Source organism: Anser brachyrhynchus (genome assembly GCF_964034855.1).
Source record: "Anser brachyrhynchus genome assembly, chromosome: 3".
Classification (NCBI taxonomy): Eukaryota; Metazoa; Chordata; class Aves; order Anseriformes; family Anatidae; genus Anser; species Anser brachyrhynchus.
In genome coordinates this window covers 63,373,533-63,391,891 of record NC_137696.1, presented here as the reverse complement: position 1 = coordinate 63,391,891, position 18,359 = coordinate 63,373,533, and the positions used below count along the sequence as shown (strand labels likewise).

Genomic DNA, 18,359 nt, shown 5'->3' with positions numbered 1-18,359 from the left:
GGGATGAGTAATACCTTTTCTTTATCATTTGCCATTGCATCTGCTCAGTTTTCCCTGCTCTCTCCAGTAAGCTTTTAATTTGTATAAATCTATAATAGCTCCTATAAAAGTTTCACATATTTCAGAAATTAACCCCTTTTCTCCTTCATCCAAATATGTCAAGTGATTGAACGGAGTAAGCAGTCAAATGAAAGACTCTAGAGGAAAACTTATTCGATTTATAAAAACAAAACAAACCAACCAACCAACCAACCAAAAACAACAAAAAAACACACCTTGAAGTGGAAGATACTGGAAAAATGAAGCCTCTACTTCTTTATGATTTGGGCAGGTTTCTATCTGAGATTTCATACCTGCACCTCAGAAGCTGTGGGGCACTTATCCTCACCCCACCACAGCTGTGTGTTTGGTCACTTCCAGAGAGAAACTCTGACAGAGAATGAGTGAAGGGAGAAGGTCTTTTCATGTTTACTTCGACCTCAAAAGCCTGAGCAGCTGGTCAAATCCCACCTCTCTTTAGATTTAAAAACTATCATTGTTATCATTATTTCTTCCAACAGGAGAGGATGTCTTCTGCTGGCATTAAACTACAAAATAAGTTTCTTGTTAGAGAAATTAAAACTCCTTTGAAAGCCTTTCAATATTTAACTCAAAATCCATCTGGTCTTGTTGCCGTATTTATTTACAGATTATTCATGCCAGTGTCTACATCCTCTTTTATAAATACAGCCTCTATTTATAATTCAGTAGCATCAGGAGGAGTAAGATACTTCAATTTTTCTTTGTACTTTATGGTATTATCTAATGTACATAATTCTGTATAAAATTCTTTATATATTGATAAAATGAAGTTTGATAAGGTTTTAATCGAATTACTTTTTCTTTCATACATTTGGGTTACTTTTGTTGTCCCTCAATGTCTTTCTTTGTATGGAAGTCCCCCTAGCTGGGTCTTACAATACTGAAGCCCCAGCTGGTCTGAATGCATTCTTATACCCCCTTCACTATCTTATTTTCTTGGCTCTTGGCTCTCTCTGGGTTCTTAAGCAGTTTCCATTGTTCTCCTACTTTTTTCTCTTTCCTCTTCCCCCCTGAATGTGGAAGTGCACTCCAACTTGCTGATGGAAGAGGATGTTATCCCTCCCTACCTTAAGTAATTACCTCCATCAGGGAGGATTGTTAATGGCTATTTCAGGAAACTTCTGGCACATTGCTGAATTTCTCAGAAATTGGTTACTAGGTGGGAAGAAGCGCTGAAAGCTAAATTTCACCTCTTTATTTGTTTCCCATATTACACATATACCCCTCTTTCCTTTTCCTACTCTCTGCTTTAGCTGTATGCATAATTGTAATACTCCTTTCCCATTTCATTTATGTTTCAGTTTCCATCTTACTGTTTTTCTTCCTTAACCATTTTCAGTTAAAATCAGTTACTCAGTGGTGATAGTTTCCCCCTTTCTCCTTTCCTTCTGCATTTTATTTCCTCCCACTAGCTATGCAATCTTCCAAAATGCTAATGGTCTTGGGATTTGTACTCCGACTCATCTTTTCCTTGTGCTTTGGTACCTTCTCTCTTCTGGGTTCACCAGCTTGTTATTTCACAGTGGGATTCTGCCTCTTGGTCAACACTTGACTCAGCCTGTTCTTTGAGCTGTTTTCCATTAATATCGGTTTTCCAAGGATTTTAAGCCCTTCCTTCTTCTCCATAGTGATGTGGGTTGCTCTTGATATGTTAATATAAATAAAAAATGAACCTCCTGCTAAGTCTTACATTTGCTTATGATAGCAATGAACTAGTCTATGTCTTTTTACTGAAGCCCTCTAGATCAAAAATGTCTCAACCTGCTTTCAAATCTGCTTCTTTTGTTAAAAACAACACAGATATTAAGGATTTTTGCCTGATCTTTGGGTTGCATATAGGAGGAATATTAAGAATTCTGTGTGCTTCATCTGTGGTGACTGTAGGAAAGAGTCTAATAATTAAATGTCTCTCTCTATTGCTTTCCTTTAATATATTTTACAGACTCATTTCTTCGCACAGCAAAGTATACAGAACATACACAGAACTGAAACTTCTCTTTGCATTGAGTTACTCAAGATGTCAGAGAAGAAAGACGAAGTTTTCCTTTATAAATAATTCCTAAAGCAAAGCTCTTACCATCATAACTTCCTGCTAAACTTGACTCAGTTAGCAAATGCTAATGACAATCCTGTATGTAATGTGAAATCAAGAAATGTTCTTTGAACTGAACCTATTATTTGATCAGAGTGGATATATGCTTAATTACCACACATTTGAATGTTTTTAAAGAAATTGCATTTCTTTATTTTTGAAACATCATGTTCTGTTCCAGTCATTTTCGGAGGACTATATTTGGTAGAACGGGTGCTAAATCTACATGGTGATAAGGCTGTCTGAATCGAAGAGGAATTATTGCCAAGTACTTCATTTATGCCTGCGCCTCCTAGGAAAAGGTTCAAATCGTACAGTTCTTGCAATTAATCATAGAAGGAGCATATCAGGAACCGACCGGATGGAATGGATATAGATGTATAAATACAGAAAAACATTTGCATCTTTTGCTATCCTCACTTTTTTTCATATAACTGCCAAGTTATGCATGTCCGCATGTGTGCTTCCCACCAAGGTCCATTGACAGGATTTGTGTCTGTGACAGAGGAGGGAGTCTGCCCTGAGCACATGAATGCATCTCCCTCTTCTGGAAGGTGAATTAAGAGGTGAAGAAAAGCAGCTCCTTGCATCATTCCTCTTCCAATGTGCCTTTTCTTTCATGCTAAGGGCAGTTTGGCTCTTTTACAAAGGAAACAATTTCATTTGGAATGGAATAAGAATGTGTTGTCGCCTCTCTGATTGAAAGGCTGTGTTCCGAATTGGCGTCTCCTATGTGCTCCACGGCAGATCAGACAACTGCGGTGCTACAGGGCAAGGCTGATTCTTTACAGGAATCCAAGCACTGCTGTTGTCTGGCTGAGATGGTAATCTAGAACATGTTAGCTTGAACAGGTGCTATGAAGTAGCACCTTCTTCTTCCCTTCCCAACACACAGGGAGATATACTAGCTCTTCCTGGCCAGCTCTGGAAAATGTCTGGATACTGCTTGTTTTTATAGGTCTCTTACAAATGCCTGGTATGCCAAGAGAGGAAAAGCTGTGGGCATGATCACTGGAGTTATTTTGCGGAGGATTTTGTATAGACAGAAGAACTAACATTGGACAGCAATCAGGCCTGTGGGGAGCTGTGAGCTCATGCTTGCTTTCACAGATCTCCAGCTACAGCTCCTAGCTGGGCAAGAGCAGGAAGCTCTTCTACCATTTCCCAGCTCATTCCAACAAGAATTGTTGTGACCCTGGCCAAACAGCCCAGGTTGAGGGCAGCCAACAGTGAGCCAAATGTACTTCATAACTCAGACCTTTCCCCTCTTTATATTTGATCATCGTACTCCAGCCACTCAAACAACTGAAGAATCAGAAAAAAATACAGAGGGGAAAAAAAAAAAGCAAAGAAGCAAAGTAGTTCCTTGAGGGGCAGGATATATATTTGTGCATTTTCATCTTACTCTCTTGGAAGAGATAAAACTCATTTTGAATGAGTTGTGATTTGAAAAGCTACAATATTTTATATGAAAGCAAAACAGAGGCAGCAGCTGCCTTTGACATACAGCCTTTTTATCAAATGAAGACTCTTCTGATATTGTCTGTGTTGTACAAGAGCCATTTATGTATTATTAAATATCCGAATACCCTAAATGGAGATGATGCACTCTAAGTGGCAGAACCCTGCTTTTTCAAATGAGGCATAGTCAAAAAGGAGACAGGAAACAGTAAGAACAATAGGTCTGGTCCCACTTTCCTCTTCTCTTTATATAGGGATGTTGAAGGAAGTGAAATGGTTCTGTTTCCTCACATCTGACCTGTGAGAAAAATAGCTTTTGCGGTTAGTTTTTAGCTTGGGAACATGTACAAACTGTATTTCCCAGTAATGAAATAAAGGATGTGTATTCCTCACAAAGTAAGTGAATGAAAAAGGATCTACACTTCTGGTGAGGTACTAGACTAACCACCTTCTGTTTGCCTTCCTCTGTGATGGAAACACTCTCTGCTATAGTAGCTAATTAACAGACATACCAAGTCTTTATTGATGATTATTTGCTATTTTGAGAAGCTGTTAATGCTGAGGATAACTTGTGTATTTGCTTTAGGAATCTTTGGGTAAACAAGAGAATGGGGTCAACAGTAGAGCCTTGGTACTTCAGTTATTGCATTATGAGTTATATGTCTCTTAACCTACAACTCTGACCAAAGAACTGGTTTTGGTTCCATGTGCCTTTAGCTATCAAAAAGTAAGAAAACAGCTCTAAGCTCTCTCCACGGTAGTGCTCTTCAATAGGTGAGATCCTTATCTTTCTTCTTTACTATATGACATAACTATGTATTCACAGAGTCAGCTAACTAACTTAAAATAGACATTTTACTTTCTACTATGGCTACTAATGTAGGTCTATGCACAGGTAATACAATTTAAAAGCCTGATCAAAAACTAGGGATGTTTCTATTCCTACCCCAATTCTTAGACACTGCACTTTACCTAATGATTTCTTAAACATTGGTTGACTTTTCAGGGAGGATGTTAATTGTTATGCACTGTGTTCTCTATGCAGTTCATATTACCCTGCTTTGTTAGCATCTACAGATAAAAAGTTCTCAATGGCTGACGTATATCCTAGTGCAATTTCTTCTTTCTGAAAGGTGTACTGAGGAAATGCCAGCTGAGGTCCATGGAAGTCTTCTAAAAGAATGAAGGGTCACAACCCACCCTTTTAAGTAAAAACAAGAGGTGAGGCTCTCACTACATTTTTCTATCCACTCTCTTTTCTCCTTCGCTTCAGTTGGCAAATGAAATAATAATTCAGTATGGAACTGAAAGAGGAAAAGTTGTACTGTTTGGCTTTGCATACTTCCCTATTTCTACATAGAATTGATCCACTGATTGACATAATGATCAGTTGACTCTGTTTTAGAGAGTCGTATTTTTCCTCCATCCATAGGATGTCTATGAACTGTCTTCTTAAAGCTCCAGCTATGTAACTGTGCAAAATAACTGAAAATAAGCCCCTGTTCCATTTTTTTTAAATTTCTGTTTTAAGAGCTCACCTCTCCTGAATATGCTCCTAAGGAAGATAGCTAGTATTTCCTTTGTACCTCTTCCCAAATGTTGTACATGTGCCCACATGTACCTTTCCTCTCTGGTGTATATGCACACCATGTTTATGTAGCTAGCAAGTTCCTCATCCTACACTGACTTACTATACTTAGTCCATGATGTATTTCATTGTCTAAAGGAAAAAATAAAGCCACCTTCCCATTTCTGTTTCATGATATAACCTTAATTGCAGTTATATATGTGTGGTTTTTTTGTGCACAAATACATATGTAGTTTCTAGTATCATCAACAGCCCTCCACCCCCATACTGTTTCTGCCAAAATCGGAGGTCATCAGAAATACACTTTCATGTCATATAACATTATTTTACAAAGCTCTCTTACATTGAAAATGGAGATGAAATTTTAAAATGGAGTAATATTCTGGGGAATACAAGGGAAATACAGAGGAAATGCTTTTCTGTGTGCAACACAGCTTGTCTGTTTTCCTTGACTAAAAATAGGGAAAGTGAGATGCATTTATCGTATTCATTTGTGTCCATTGTACATTTGTGTGACAAAGAACAGATATTTGCTTCAAAATATTACATCACAACACCCTGAGAAGCATTTATTGAGAAGCACTTACATACATGAGAAGCACTTATATACATGTAACAATTATGTAGGTTATCTATGTGCCAAACAAGAATTTAGTTACACTTAAACTTCTTAACTATGTTTTAAAATCTATTCTTCTCCAATGCATTGGAGATGCTTGGAAAAAAATTCCTCAAGGGAAACAGAAATGGTACGATTTATCCCAAAAGTTTTGGATTCACAATTACAAATAATGCAGCAGATGGAAAATTCATGCAAGATTATAAATTGTAGGTGCAGGAGAAAACTGACGCACCAGTTTGTAATCAGCCTGCATGGTATGTTCAACAGTGTAAATTAATTTGGTGTTGTCCTAGTACTTCCCTAGTAGATAGTTGTCTACCGTTTGAAATCAGCACACAGTTCGACCTCCTGCACCTTGACAGAAATTCCTCCTAGAACATCAGCTCCATAGGTGAGACCGTCAGCCTTTGGAGTCTGACCGGAGTTGTGTGTTGTAGTTCCATCCAGAGATGATTGAGGATCAAAAGACTTGCTGCCGCAGTGACAATGAAATTAACAAAGTTTGAACAATTAAGAATTTGAACCTAATTTGAATTTCAGAGCTGCTATTGCATCTTAAAACCAGAAAACTGCATTTTAAGAACACACTTCTCCATAATCAGGAACCAATAAAGTGCTCCTTGACTTTGACTTTAAGTCAAGTGTACTTGACTTCAAAATACAGGGTAAATACAGTGAAATTGCAAAGATTATTGGAGTCAAATGATCCAATATCTTGCACCTTAAGCAAGTTTTTGAGATGAGAAACTTGAATGTGGAATAGCAAAGTTACAGTTTTTATAATAAAAATAATGCATATAAAACAGGATCATTGCATTAAATGATTATTAACTGTCATTTGTACACTGACATGCTTCCATGACCTGTAGGAGGTCTTGACATTTCACTGAAAAAAAAATTAACGTAGCAAATTTTGGATTGACAACATTTCATATGTTAAATAAATGTTTTCTGACAAATGTCAATTCACAGTACGATTTCAGTAAGATTTCCTTCAGGAGAAGATTTGATGTCCTTCTGTCATGAGTCATTATAAACGCTTGAGCTTTAGGAAGGAAATTTATAGGAAACTAATAAATAGAGATATTATACCTAGAGCTGTATTTGAAGGGGATGTGAATGGTAATTCTATATTAATGTAACTGTCATCTCTGCTACCATTAGTTGACAACCTTATGTAAAGCCAGTTTTGTTGGTTTTCTGAAAAAGTCCCCAAAATGTCAGTATGTGTATGTGTAGAGGAAAGGAGGGGGGGGGGGGTTGTTTTTTTGTTTTTATGTGATGCATACTAAACAGGAGTACAGAGGGACTAGATGATTCATCTGTTACCATTCTGTGTGGAAATTAAGAGATGTACTGCTGTTTCCTTGCTACAAGAGATATTTTGATAAAACGAATCTGAGAAAGTAATGTCTTCATGTTCCTCTCTCTTTCAAGTATTCATTTGTTATAGCAAAGAACGCCATAAAACACATGAAATACAATCAGCTTTTTATATAGTTTTTCTCTGTGTAAACTGTCTCCAAACACTCTTGGATACTCTCCAAAAAACACATTACTGCATATCCTCTTTGCTTCACAGCCTCCTATACGGAAAAGCATCACCCAAGCTCAACATGTATCCTGCACTAATTCTGACCTTGTGCGTGTTTAGAGAGGTTTTGAGTTTGGTCCTAAGGTTCTCAAGTAACTACTATCAGACATATGATTAAGGTCATCCCGTACTTCTTTTGACACTTAACGTTATGAGTGCAGCCTTTTAGGCTGTACTGATATAGCATATTTCTGTCATTACGCAGAGGTTTACTCTCGGGTTAGCTGTAGGGCAAGTCATTTCAGTCATTTACATCAAGAATTTTAAGTACTCCTCCTCTTTTCTGCTCAGCTGTAGTAAAGATTAACATGCTTAATCTAGGGAGAAGAGGCATTGCATTGTTTGAGGCATCTAGTGGATAACAAGGAGGGGATGATGCCCTGAGGCCATTTCTGAAATAAGGCCTCTATCACAGGCAGACACAGGTGAATAACAGTGTAAGTGAATCACTCCACTTAATTCCACGGAAGTGCTCGTTCAGGTGCCAAGACTGTCAGCAGTAACTGTGTCTGTATTTATAGTCTGTCTTATTCTGAGGCTGGTCCGTCACGTTTACTTTTACACTGAAATAAATGCTTGTTTTGCTAGGTTACTTTTTCAGCTCATCGAAAGAAAAAAAACAGAGAACATTTTTGTTTTGTTTTGCTTTAGTTTTAGGAAGAGCAAAGACAAGAATCCATAGAATTAATCTTTTAAAACATGGCTTTACAGGAAAATTCGTGTAAGGTTTTACAAAGCATCACTATGTTCTTTGTTTTGGAAAAATTATTTTCTCCCTTGAAAAAACTGCTGACTTAAGACAGAGAATGGCCAATGACTGGACCAAGAATGATGGAGATGCTTAGGGTACAGAGTTGATAAGAGAATACAGCGCTATTTTCCTGGTTGAATGGCTTGCCTCAAACAATATAGTTGTTCTTCTGACTGTCTCTAAAAGCAACCATACTCTGATTATTGTTTACTCCCCTCAGATTTCTATGCCAGCACTGAGCTACTGTGATTTTATGTTTCTTATTGCAGCCAGTGACCCTATCTTGTTCAAGGAAAAGATATTTTATTTTTTTCTGTGGTGTTATATAGTCCATGGGAATTAGGAATGTAGTCAACCCTCTGCCACTTGAAATCTTTAAATCATGTGAAAACATATTTTTAAAGACCTATTTTAGCCAGGGCTGAAGTAGCTTTACTACCTCAGGTTGAGTCACAACCCTACAGTGGGTTGCAGAGCATGGCACACCCATGTTGACAAGTGACTCATGGCCGGCCAACTGCATAGATACGTGACGGGACTGGGCTAAGACGCACACTCCTGGTTGAATCACAGCACTGAAGTTTTTGTCCAGATTTGGAGACAGTAAGAATTTCTGGCATCTTGCACTGGTGTGAGTTGCTGGTGTGACAGCAAAGGGATGTGCAGGTACGTGCAACTTGAATTCATGTGTCTACTGAATCAACAATTCAAACAAAAATCTGTTGAAAGAACAAAGTGAGACCTGGGTTACATAAGAGGGCAGTTAAGATGATCTCTTCTAGCAATAAAATTTGCAAATCACAGGGTCAGATCTAATGTTTTCTAGAGAACGTGTTTCTCTCTCAACAGAGACCTCCATGCGTGCATATGGTGCATGTGTCTGCCTATTCACAAGCACATTATATAATGCAACAAAAGCTCAAGAGAACAATATTGTACAAAACAAAAACTGCATAGGTTATTTATTATAAAGATAGTTATTTAGTTAAAATATGCTGGAAAACTGACAATATGGCCATTACCTAGCAAATGACCTTGTAACTCTTCTACACGCCTTTTTCAGGCTGAGCCTGTGCTGCCTGTCTCGGGAGAAACCTGTTAAACAACATGTTTACTGCAAACACTAAACACTTTTGCAAAACTAATTTCTCATGGGATAAGAAGATGGGCTGCATTCAGGATCACTAACTACCTCAAAGGTAGGAGGAGACAAACGTAGAGCTGGTGGCCAACTTTCCTGCGGGAGAGATGTTACGGGTACTTTTAGCAGGATCTCTGCTTGCATCTGTGTTGTTCAAATTGTCATTGATGACACAGTAAAAGACGTGACAATATGTGTGTGATCCTATTTCAAATCACACAGTAAAACAGCCAATGGTTGTTTTACTGAAAAACACAAAGTAATATGCGGGGGTGGAGGGAATAATCCTAATTATCTGTAACAGAACGATTAATTACTACCACTTTGGAAACAGTTTTTGAAATCACCGTGGATAGTGCTCAGCAGTTTTCAGAAAGGCAAGTAAGATGTTGGAAATTGTTAGGATTGAAAACAAAATAGAATGCATCGTTATGCCATTGTATATGCTTTACCCACACACTGAATAATGCTAACAATTCTAGTAATTCAATCTCAAAAAAGAACAAGGAATGATGTGGAAAATTGTAAAGAACAACAACAAAGATCACCAACACGGGAAGGCATTCAGCTTTCAAGAATTAAAACTAAGACTCTTCAGCTTGAAAATAAGATGAGCAGTGGGAGAGCTATCATGAACACGATGGGGAAAGGTGAAGATGAAATAATTCCTTGCTTACAACATGGGAAATTGAAGCACTTACTGAGTTTTCAGGAAGGAACGTAAAAAGAAGCAAGAAGAACTGCTTTTTCACATAGTTCCATAAATTATTTAAGCAATGATTGTCATGGGATGACATGAAATGAAAGTTTAAGTTTAAGGAATTAGACAAATTCGCAGACAAATATCCATCTCTGGCTTTGAAATGTGATGATTAGGGTATAACCTTTAGCTCAGGAAATCCCTAACCTAATCCAGTAAGTGCCAGGAGCCTGGAGGGAAACCAGGGGATCAACCGATAGTTTTCATTTACTATATTCTTTTGCCAAATGCCTGCACTTGGTCGCTGCTGGAGGCAAAACACTGGGTTAAACTGATTGCTTGATCAGATCAGTGCGTCTGCTTTGGTTTTCTCAAGCTATGCTTTAAATCTTGTGTTGCATAATTCCTGGTTTGGGCTGCCTTGATGTAGAATTGTAAATCTGGGAGGACAGAAACAGTGCAATGAGATGCTAATAAAGGTCAAATTAGAATAGTCTGTGTTAAGGTGGAATCTCATGACTTTTGGGGACCACTCATGGTAAGTACAGAAAGAGGAATTTGAATCATGAATCTGATGATGACCTTAACCAATGATATGAAATATGTATGAGCAGTATCTCCATGCCTGCCCTGTGTGCTTGTAAAGGACTATTTTACATATATTTTGTTTATTTGTTTGTTTGTTTTAAGTATCATTTTGTGGGAACAGAAAAACAGAAAATCACCATCTTCATAATTTTCACATTTCCTGCTCTCTGCTGCTGCCCCTATAAGGACATACTCAGCCACTTAGTCCTTCTGCTGCCCAGCTCATTTTCATACTTTGGCAGATCACTGTTGCCTTCATTGTCATGATAACAGGTGGTTTTGATTACTGATTTACCTAGAATTATTTTAACATCCCATGACAAAGAAGGGCAAAAAAAAAAAAATTGTATAAGCACACTATGTTTTGATAGTCTCCTGTTATCTTCCTTAGGGCCAATACTTGGGTACATGACATTGTTTCTTTACAAAAGACAGAATTCAAATTTTAAAAAAAAAGTGTACTTCCTCAAAAAAAAAAAAGATTAAAAGAAACTAAGGTAAAAATTTATTTCTGTATTTATTTATTTATTTGTCTTTTTCAGACGTGTAGTTAGTATACTTCTTATAAGTCAGGGTCTGTGATTCAAAACAGATTTAGAGAAGATTTTCTAACATAGATTTCATAATAATAATAACAACTTTGGTATGAAATGTCCCAAACCATTGCTCAATCAAACATAAATCATCCATACTAACGATTACCTTACACAGAACAAAGGCCTACATTATTTGTGCAAATGTAATGCTGTTCTGATGACTAAGGAATCTAGAGTACTTATGTGATACAACTGAAAACATGTTGTTAAAAATAAAAACATAAAATTAACACTTTTATTCTATACTACTACATAACTGGAACATTTCCCATACTTGCTGAAGTACTAATTAGATTCTATTTTAATAGGTTTATCTTATATTTTCCTTAAAGTTCTGTCCATTTTACTATAGTATTTAATATTGTGTTGGCCAACAATATGATCATAAGAAAAGCAGTATGTACATATGCCAAGTACGTGTGCCAGGATATGCATAGTTACAGTGCTCTTCAGATGCTACAATTTTCAGAGGATTCTCTCCTTTCTTTTGATTCAATTCAGACAGACTTAAATCTAATTAATTTCATTATAGACCTGGGAATGTAGCCCTTAACTTGTTTTCTCAATTATCAGGGTTTGGTTTTTTTGGAAAGAGCACCCCTTACAAGTGTTAAATATGGCTAATCTGTTTGTGATTATATATTCTGCAGCTATCACCTGCTGAATATTATAGCTCCTTGTGCAGAAAGCAGCACTTTTTTAATAATCAGAAATTCTGGTACACATAAATAATGATTTTTATTACGTAAGGTTAATATTTTATTAAAAACACTGACATTTAAAAAAAAATGAAAAAGGAAGGGATGTGATCTCTCATACTTCCCTTGAGTGATGAAAATGGATCTTCATGGTATCATTTCCACTGTATAAATCAATTCATCTAGCTGCAGGCTCTGCCAAATGAACCCCAGCTGCGCTTCTATAGTGGTTTAAAATGCCTTTAGCAATTTATTCATTCTTGTACAGCATAGCGATGGACCAGACCTAGCTGCACAGCTCACAGCCTGAGAGAGTGTCTCAGTTTTGCCTTTAGAAGATGGTGCATGAAGATGTGAACTGTGGGGACTGGAAGTAGCCTCTTACACCTGCTCTGCTCTGGGGGCAGCCGTGCCTGTTGAAGAGGTGGGAGAGGCAGCTGGGATGGTAGTGCCTGAAGCTAGTGGGCATTTTCAGAAGAGATTTTGTGCGAGTCAGGCTGCTGGCCAGGAGGCTGGTGGTGGTGGTCTCATTGCTCTGGAGGAGTTTGTGCCGCTCTCAGTTTTAATGCCTGTGTCCCTGGGAGAAGATACATACAGAGTACATATTTCTAGGAGCTGAAGAGGATGCAAAGAATGACAACAGCAGTAGCAAATCAAACTGCATTCTATCTACAGGGTAGAGTGCAAGGATGTGGAGCTGAATGAACAATCAGATGAAAATGCAACATGACTTAATGAAAGGTAAATTATGTTAACCTTGTTCATTAGTCTTCTCAGAAAAGAGAACTGTTTGGCATAGTATCACCTGGGGGAACCAGGTGCAACGGAGAGTATGGTGCAATAACAGAAAGTGACTGAAGGGACACAATGTCCAGGCTCAAAGAGCTGTGAATGGAGTTAAATCCAGTTGGAGGCCAGTCACAAGTGGTGTTCCCAGGGCTCAGTTTTGCTTAATATTTTTATCAACAGTCTTGATGAGGGGATCGAGTGCACCCTCAGTAATTCACAGATGATATCAAGTTGGGTGGGAGTGTTGATCTGCTTGACGGTAGGAGGATTGGAATAGGCTGGATTGATGGGCCAAGGCCAACTGTATGAGGCTCAACAAGGCTAAGTGCCGAGCCCTGCACTTGGGTCATAACAACCCAGTGCAGCGATATGGGCTTGGGGAAGGGTGGCTGGAAAGTTGCCCAGCAGAAAAGGATCTGGGGGTGCTGGTTGACAGCTGCCTGAACATGAGCCAGCAGTGTGTGCAGGTGGGCAAGAAGGCCAATGGTACCTTGGCTTGTATCAGAAATAGTGTGGCCAGCAGCACTAGGGAAGTGATTGTCCCTCTCTACTTGGCTCTGCTGAGGCTGCACCTCAAGTACTGCGTTCAGTTTTGGGCCCCTCACTACAAGAAGGCCTTTGAGTTGCTCGAGCATGTGTAGAGAAGAGCACTGAAGCTGGTGAAGGGACTACAGAACAAGACTTATGAGGGGTGACTGAGGGAACCAGGGTTGTGACAAGTGACAGGTTTTGAGGTCACAGCCTCACGTTGCACCAGGGGAGGTTTAAGTTGGACATTAGGAAGAATTTCTTCACGGCGAGGGTGGTCCAACATTGGAGCTGGCTGCCCTGGGAAGTGGTGGAGTCCCCATCCGTGGAGGTATTTGAGCGATGTGTGGATGTGGCACTAAGGGACGTGGTTTAGTGGTGAATTTGGTGGTGATGGTCGGACTTGCTGATCCTAAGGGTCTTTTTCCAACTTAAACTATTCTACGTTGGGAGAAGAGTCGCTGGAGCAGGAGTTACTAGCAGGTTGGGAACCGATTTTACGTGACACTTTCATCAGCGCCTTTGTCACAGGCGGGACGCGGTGCACTGACACCAAGCCGGGGGTCACCGCCACGGCAAGGAAGCAGCGGGGCCGAGACGCGCAGCCCTAGCGCCGGCTCCTCGCAGGAGGGCGCTGGGGCGCTCGGCCGGGCGCCGTCACCGGGGCCCGCGGGGCGGGGAGGCGGCGAGGCGGGGAGGCCCCGTCCCCTCCGCCGGCCGGCCGGGCGGAGCGAGGCACCGCAGCCGCCGCCTTCACCCTGCCCCCGGCGGCGGGCGGCGCCGCGGCCTGCGCCTTCCGGGGGGAGACAGCGGCGGCGGGCGGGGAGCGGGTGAGTAGCGGAGCCTGGCGGCGGCGGGGCGGCGGTGGCCGGCCGGCACCCCACGCCCGTTACCCTGTGCCGTGTGCCGGGCTGCCCGGCCGCGGGGAGCAGCGAGCGGAGCGCTTCGCCCCGGGGGGGGGGTCCCGCCGGGGGGCTGCGGGCGGGCAGCGAGCGGGCTCGGCCGCCATCTTCTGGGAGCGGGGCGGCTGAGGTGGGCGAGAGCGGCGGGGTGCGGGTACGGGGGGCTTGGGGGCCGTGCGAGGTACCCCGCGGTTCAGAGAGCTGAAAGTTAAAGGGGAAAAAAGTGAACTTTAAAGGTGCTGAAAGGACGTCGTTAAAAAGCTAACGATGCCATCGCGGTGACCAATATCAAATTGGCAGTTTGAGCAATTAGTAATGATAGTGTCAGCGTTTCGGTAATGGGTCATGTTTTCCCTGGTGACTTATAACAATATATTTAGTGCTCAGTGAATAAAATACAGACGCTCGTAGAATTCATCTCATGCAATTAAAATGCTGAATCCGTGTTGCCAGGTGATTTTTAGGCAGGGTTTGAAGAGGTGGTAGCAGGGCAGCCCGGTGCTGTTGTAATGTTGCGTGTTAGTTTGTTAACATCCACTTGGGTGTTTGTTCTTAGGGTGGGTTAGGGGTGAAACTAAGGGATGAGGCTGGGTCTGAAACCTCTGCTGATAGTAAGCTTGCTTAATTTTGCATGTTAAAAGATTTTTTTTAAGTGAGTTTTTAAGTGAGTTTTTTTAAGAGGCTGAAGATCAGCCTCTGTTAACCTTTTTGTCTCAGACAAATTGGTGAAGGGTCAGGAGGTGGAACTATGCCACCCCTACCTCTTTTAGCTCAATAAAAAAGGAAAGAAGGGGAGCTCTTCTGTTAGGAAGGGTTTGTGATGCATCTGGATGCTAATTTTTAACTCCCATTTACTTAACCAGATCTGTGCAGAAATGCTATTTCTTGAACAATAGTGATGGTCGCTATGCTTACAGGTCTGAGACTCTTTTGGACAGCGCTGAGCTCCAGGGTCGCTCTCTGTAGCTTTTATTCCAGCCTGTGTTCCCAGCACCAGCAAAAGCTGCATTTGACACTTTGCTTTCTCTGTGGGGCACAGTTTCGGGTCCTTACTTCGATGCCCACATTTGCTGAAGGAGTTCCGCATTGTGTTGATGCTGCTTTTTATACTGCATCACAAAACAGCTTTTTAGGTGTCTGTGGTTGTTAATCTGGGATGTTTTGTAGCCAAATAGTACTTTGCGTGACTGTAGTGCTGCCATCTACCAGGCTGCATATGACTGAAGTGATGGAAGGCATTGATGCACACGGGAGAAGCTTTCACAGCAAAGAGGTGCATGAGATAAGTTTTGCTTCTTGGGATCAGTATGAATGGAGATGAGCGCTGGCTGCCTTAGGACACTTCCTTGGCTTGTCTCTGGTTGGGTTTTGCTCTCGGTAGCAGACATGTGGCAGATGCTGTCCTTTCAGGTGTGGCGTGCACAGCCCTGCTGTAGCCAGCTGGATGTCTGGGCTGTCTCATGATGAGTGGAAAGCTGTGGTGGGGTTTAAATACACATGCAAACGAAGGCCACTCACCTACCATGCATCTAAGGTCCCAGAGGGAAACATAAAGGAAGATGCTCCCTTTTTATTGTGGGTGTCGACAGAAAGTTGCAAAGATCCTGAAGACCTGTGATGTTAGCAGGATGCTCTGTTTTTGTGGCTGCCTGAAATAATGATTGGCCTAAACGCTTTAAAAGCCAAACCAAGCAGAAACACATAAAACCACCTCCCCCCCATTTTGAGATGAGTTCCTTGTGTTTGTGTATAGAAGGTACCAAGGTGGTATTTTCTTCTATCCATTTCTCCACAGATGTGGGGATGTGAAGGCTCTTTATCCTTTCAAGGCTAAAATCTTAGAAGATCCTCTAATTATGTGCCTCTGGGCTACTGGGATTTACAGAATATTGTGATACACCTGATGATCTGAGAACAGGCCAAGATGAACATGTGCAAAGGATTTACGGGTCTCCTAATAACTTTGCTAAAAATTTATTTTATGTTCCAGACCACAATGAACGTGGAACATGAAATTACCCTCTTAGTTGAGGAAATTCGGCGGCTGGGAACCAGAAGTAAGTATTGTATACCTCTGAACATGCAGATGTAATCATGGTATACCAACCTGTTGTGATCCTGGCAAATTTAGTTAAGCAGGCTCAGGTAACCTGAAAATATATATTCCATATATATTTATTGCTAGACTGCATGGTGCTCCCAGTGTCCCGTCCTTTAAAGCAGTCCTGTTGTGAAGTTAAACATTTAAGCCTTTGCAGCAGAGGAAGCAGACCTGAAATCCTGCCCCCACTAAAATCAACTGCAAAATTACCTTTTTTAGACAAAGATATTTGCTACAGTCTTCAAAGAAATGACACCTTTATATTTCATCTCCTTCCTTGGTAACTTCTGTATTTCGAAAGTCGTATGCTTCAGTTTTATTCGTCACAGTGTTGTGTAGAGGGAATTGATCTGTATGGCTGAAACTGTAATCCAGGAGTTATACTCCCAGCCTTCGCTTAAACTTCTTTAGAATGTAGATTTTTATCTTAAGATTGCTTTTCATTGTTAAAGCTCCACTTTCTTTACAAATATTTGTGCAATTTGTGGATGTAGGACCTGCTCACATATTTAAATTCTGATGCAGTTTCATTTAACTGCATTTCTTTTTCAAAACCTGATACCTAAATCTTGTATTTGATATGACTGTTTAAGAATTGCTGTTTAAGAATAACCTAGATAACCTTTTAAAATTTTTTCTTTGTGTGATAAATTACTTCACATTATACCTTCTTCAATGGGAACCTAAAATATTAATAGGTGGAAAAAAGAAGTATTTAAACATTTTAGGTCTTCAAGACATTTTTCCTCCTTATGCTTCAAAGAAGTCTGATAGCCTGCATTGTTCATAGGCTTCAGAAAGACATCAGTCTTTCATAACATAAACGTAGTAGATATGTTCCTTGGTACAAATCTCTGGGACGGGCGGGAAAGGAAAGTCTTAACGGGCAGGACCTTTGTCTACCATTAATCATCAGCATTCGTAGTATGTTTCCCATTATGAAGTCAAACCTCGTGGAAGCGAAGTCAGGTTACTGGCAGCTGGGAGACACCATGGGGCTTACCTTCAGCACACTGACTGCCTATCACTTCAGTTCCCCCAGTCATCTCCTAACTGAAAGAATATCTGCATGTGTTTTCATGTTTTGTCTTTGATTTAGATGCTGATGGACAAGTGAGCGTGAAATTTGGTGTGCTCTTCGCTGATGAAAAGTGTGCGAACCTCTTTGAAGCCCTAGTGGGAACTCTTAAGGCTGCAAAACGACGAAAGATTGTCACTTATCAAGGGGAACTGCTTTTACAAGGTGTTCATGACAATGTTGATATCATACTACTGCAGGACTGATGCAATATGCATTTCAGTTGTGTGTTAATTGGATTGTTTGAGACAATGACTTGCAACATCCTCTGTATCAGGCTGATTTTGATGTATTTTCTATGTCTTTATAGTTGAAAGGAAATGATCCTATTTTGGAAAAACATTCCCTTTTGTAATTCTTCCTAAAACAGTACTGTACATGATTAAGGTAAAAGATGCCGGTTCTTTTTTTTTTTTTTTTTTTTAAATCTCAGGTAATACTCCTAAATGTACTTGATGGTTATTTTCAATATATGAAGAAATAGAACCGGTGTCTTAATGTTTACAAATCTAAATGTGCCACGAAAGTATAAAATAAAAGCACATACTTCAATTTATATAATTCTTGCAGTGGTTGATTCTCTCTTTATTTGCAATCTGAAATGAAGGCAAACTGAATTTCTATAAGCAACATAGTTAAATGACTGCACAGAAAGCATGCCAGCAAGATAGAATGTTCTTTCTTTGTTACTGCTCCCCACTCCAAAGAATGGGCAGTCTTTGACTGAATCACGTGGCAAAATTATTTCCAAGAGTTGGATGTGTAAGTAGTCTGGCTTCTTAACAGGTTTGTAAGCAAACCGAGCACGACATATTCAACAAAGCACAAACCAGTAATAATTTGCTTCTGTGTGGCAACCACAGTTTACTTCCCACACTGCTGAATTTCCTCAACAGAGTTTGCTGTAACCTCCAACCCTTCCTGCCTCTGTGATGTTCCTTCTCTTAGTGTAAGGAGGAGTGGCTAAAGCAAACCAGTGCTGCAGCAATTCCTCATTGCTTCCAGCTCCATCAAAACAGTGGCAGTGAGGAATGCAGGTTAAAGCAGCT

General features: G+C 40.3%; 1 protein-coding gene across 2 annotated transcripts; it reads left to right on the top strand.

The window, feature by feature from the left end:
• Positions 1-13,906: 13,906 nt before the first annotated feature.
• Positions 13,907-17,871, top strand: ABRACL (ABRA C-terminal like). Of its 2 annotated transcripts, none has more exons than XM_080584405.1 (3): positions 13,907-14,059; positions 16,122-16,188; positions 17,332-17,871. In XM_080584405.1, the coding sequence occupies exons 2-3, from the start codon at positions 16,128-16,130 to the stop codon at positions 17,514-17,516; spliced, it is 246 nt and encodes an 81-aa protein (XP_080440531.1). In that variant the 5' UTR covers positions 13,907-14,059; positions 16,122-16,127; the 3' UTR covers positions 17,517-17,871. The 2 variants fall into 2 exon arrangements, with proteins under 2 accessions (XP_080440531.1, XP_080440532.1); XM_080584406.1 differs by lacking the exon at positions 13,907-14,059 and adding an exon at positions 14,125-14,261.
• The last annotated feature ends 488 nt before the right edge of the window (positions 17,872-18,359 follow it).

What these genes read in the sequence shown, in the direction of transcription:
- ABRACL (XM_080584405.1), top strand. Translation starts at nt 16,128, where the DNA reads ATGAACGTGGAACATGAAATTACCCTCTTAGTTGAGGAAATTCGGCGG. An exon ending in TCGGCGGCTGGGAACCAGAA is followed by an intron (nt 16,189 to 17,331) that starts GTAAGTATTGTA and finishes TCTTTGATTTAG; the next exon opens with ATGCTGATGGACAAGTGAGC.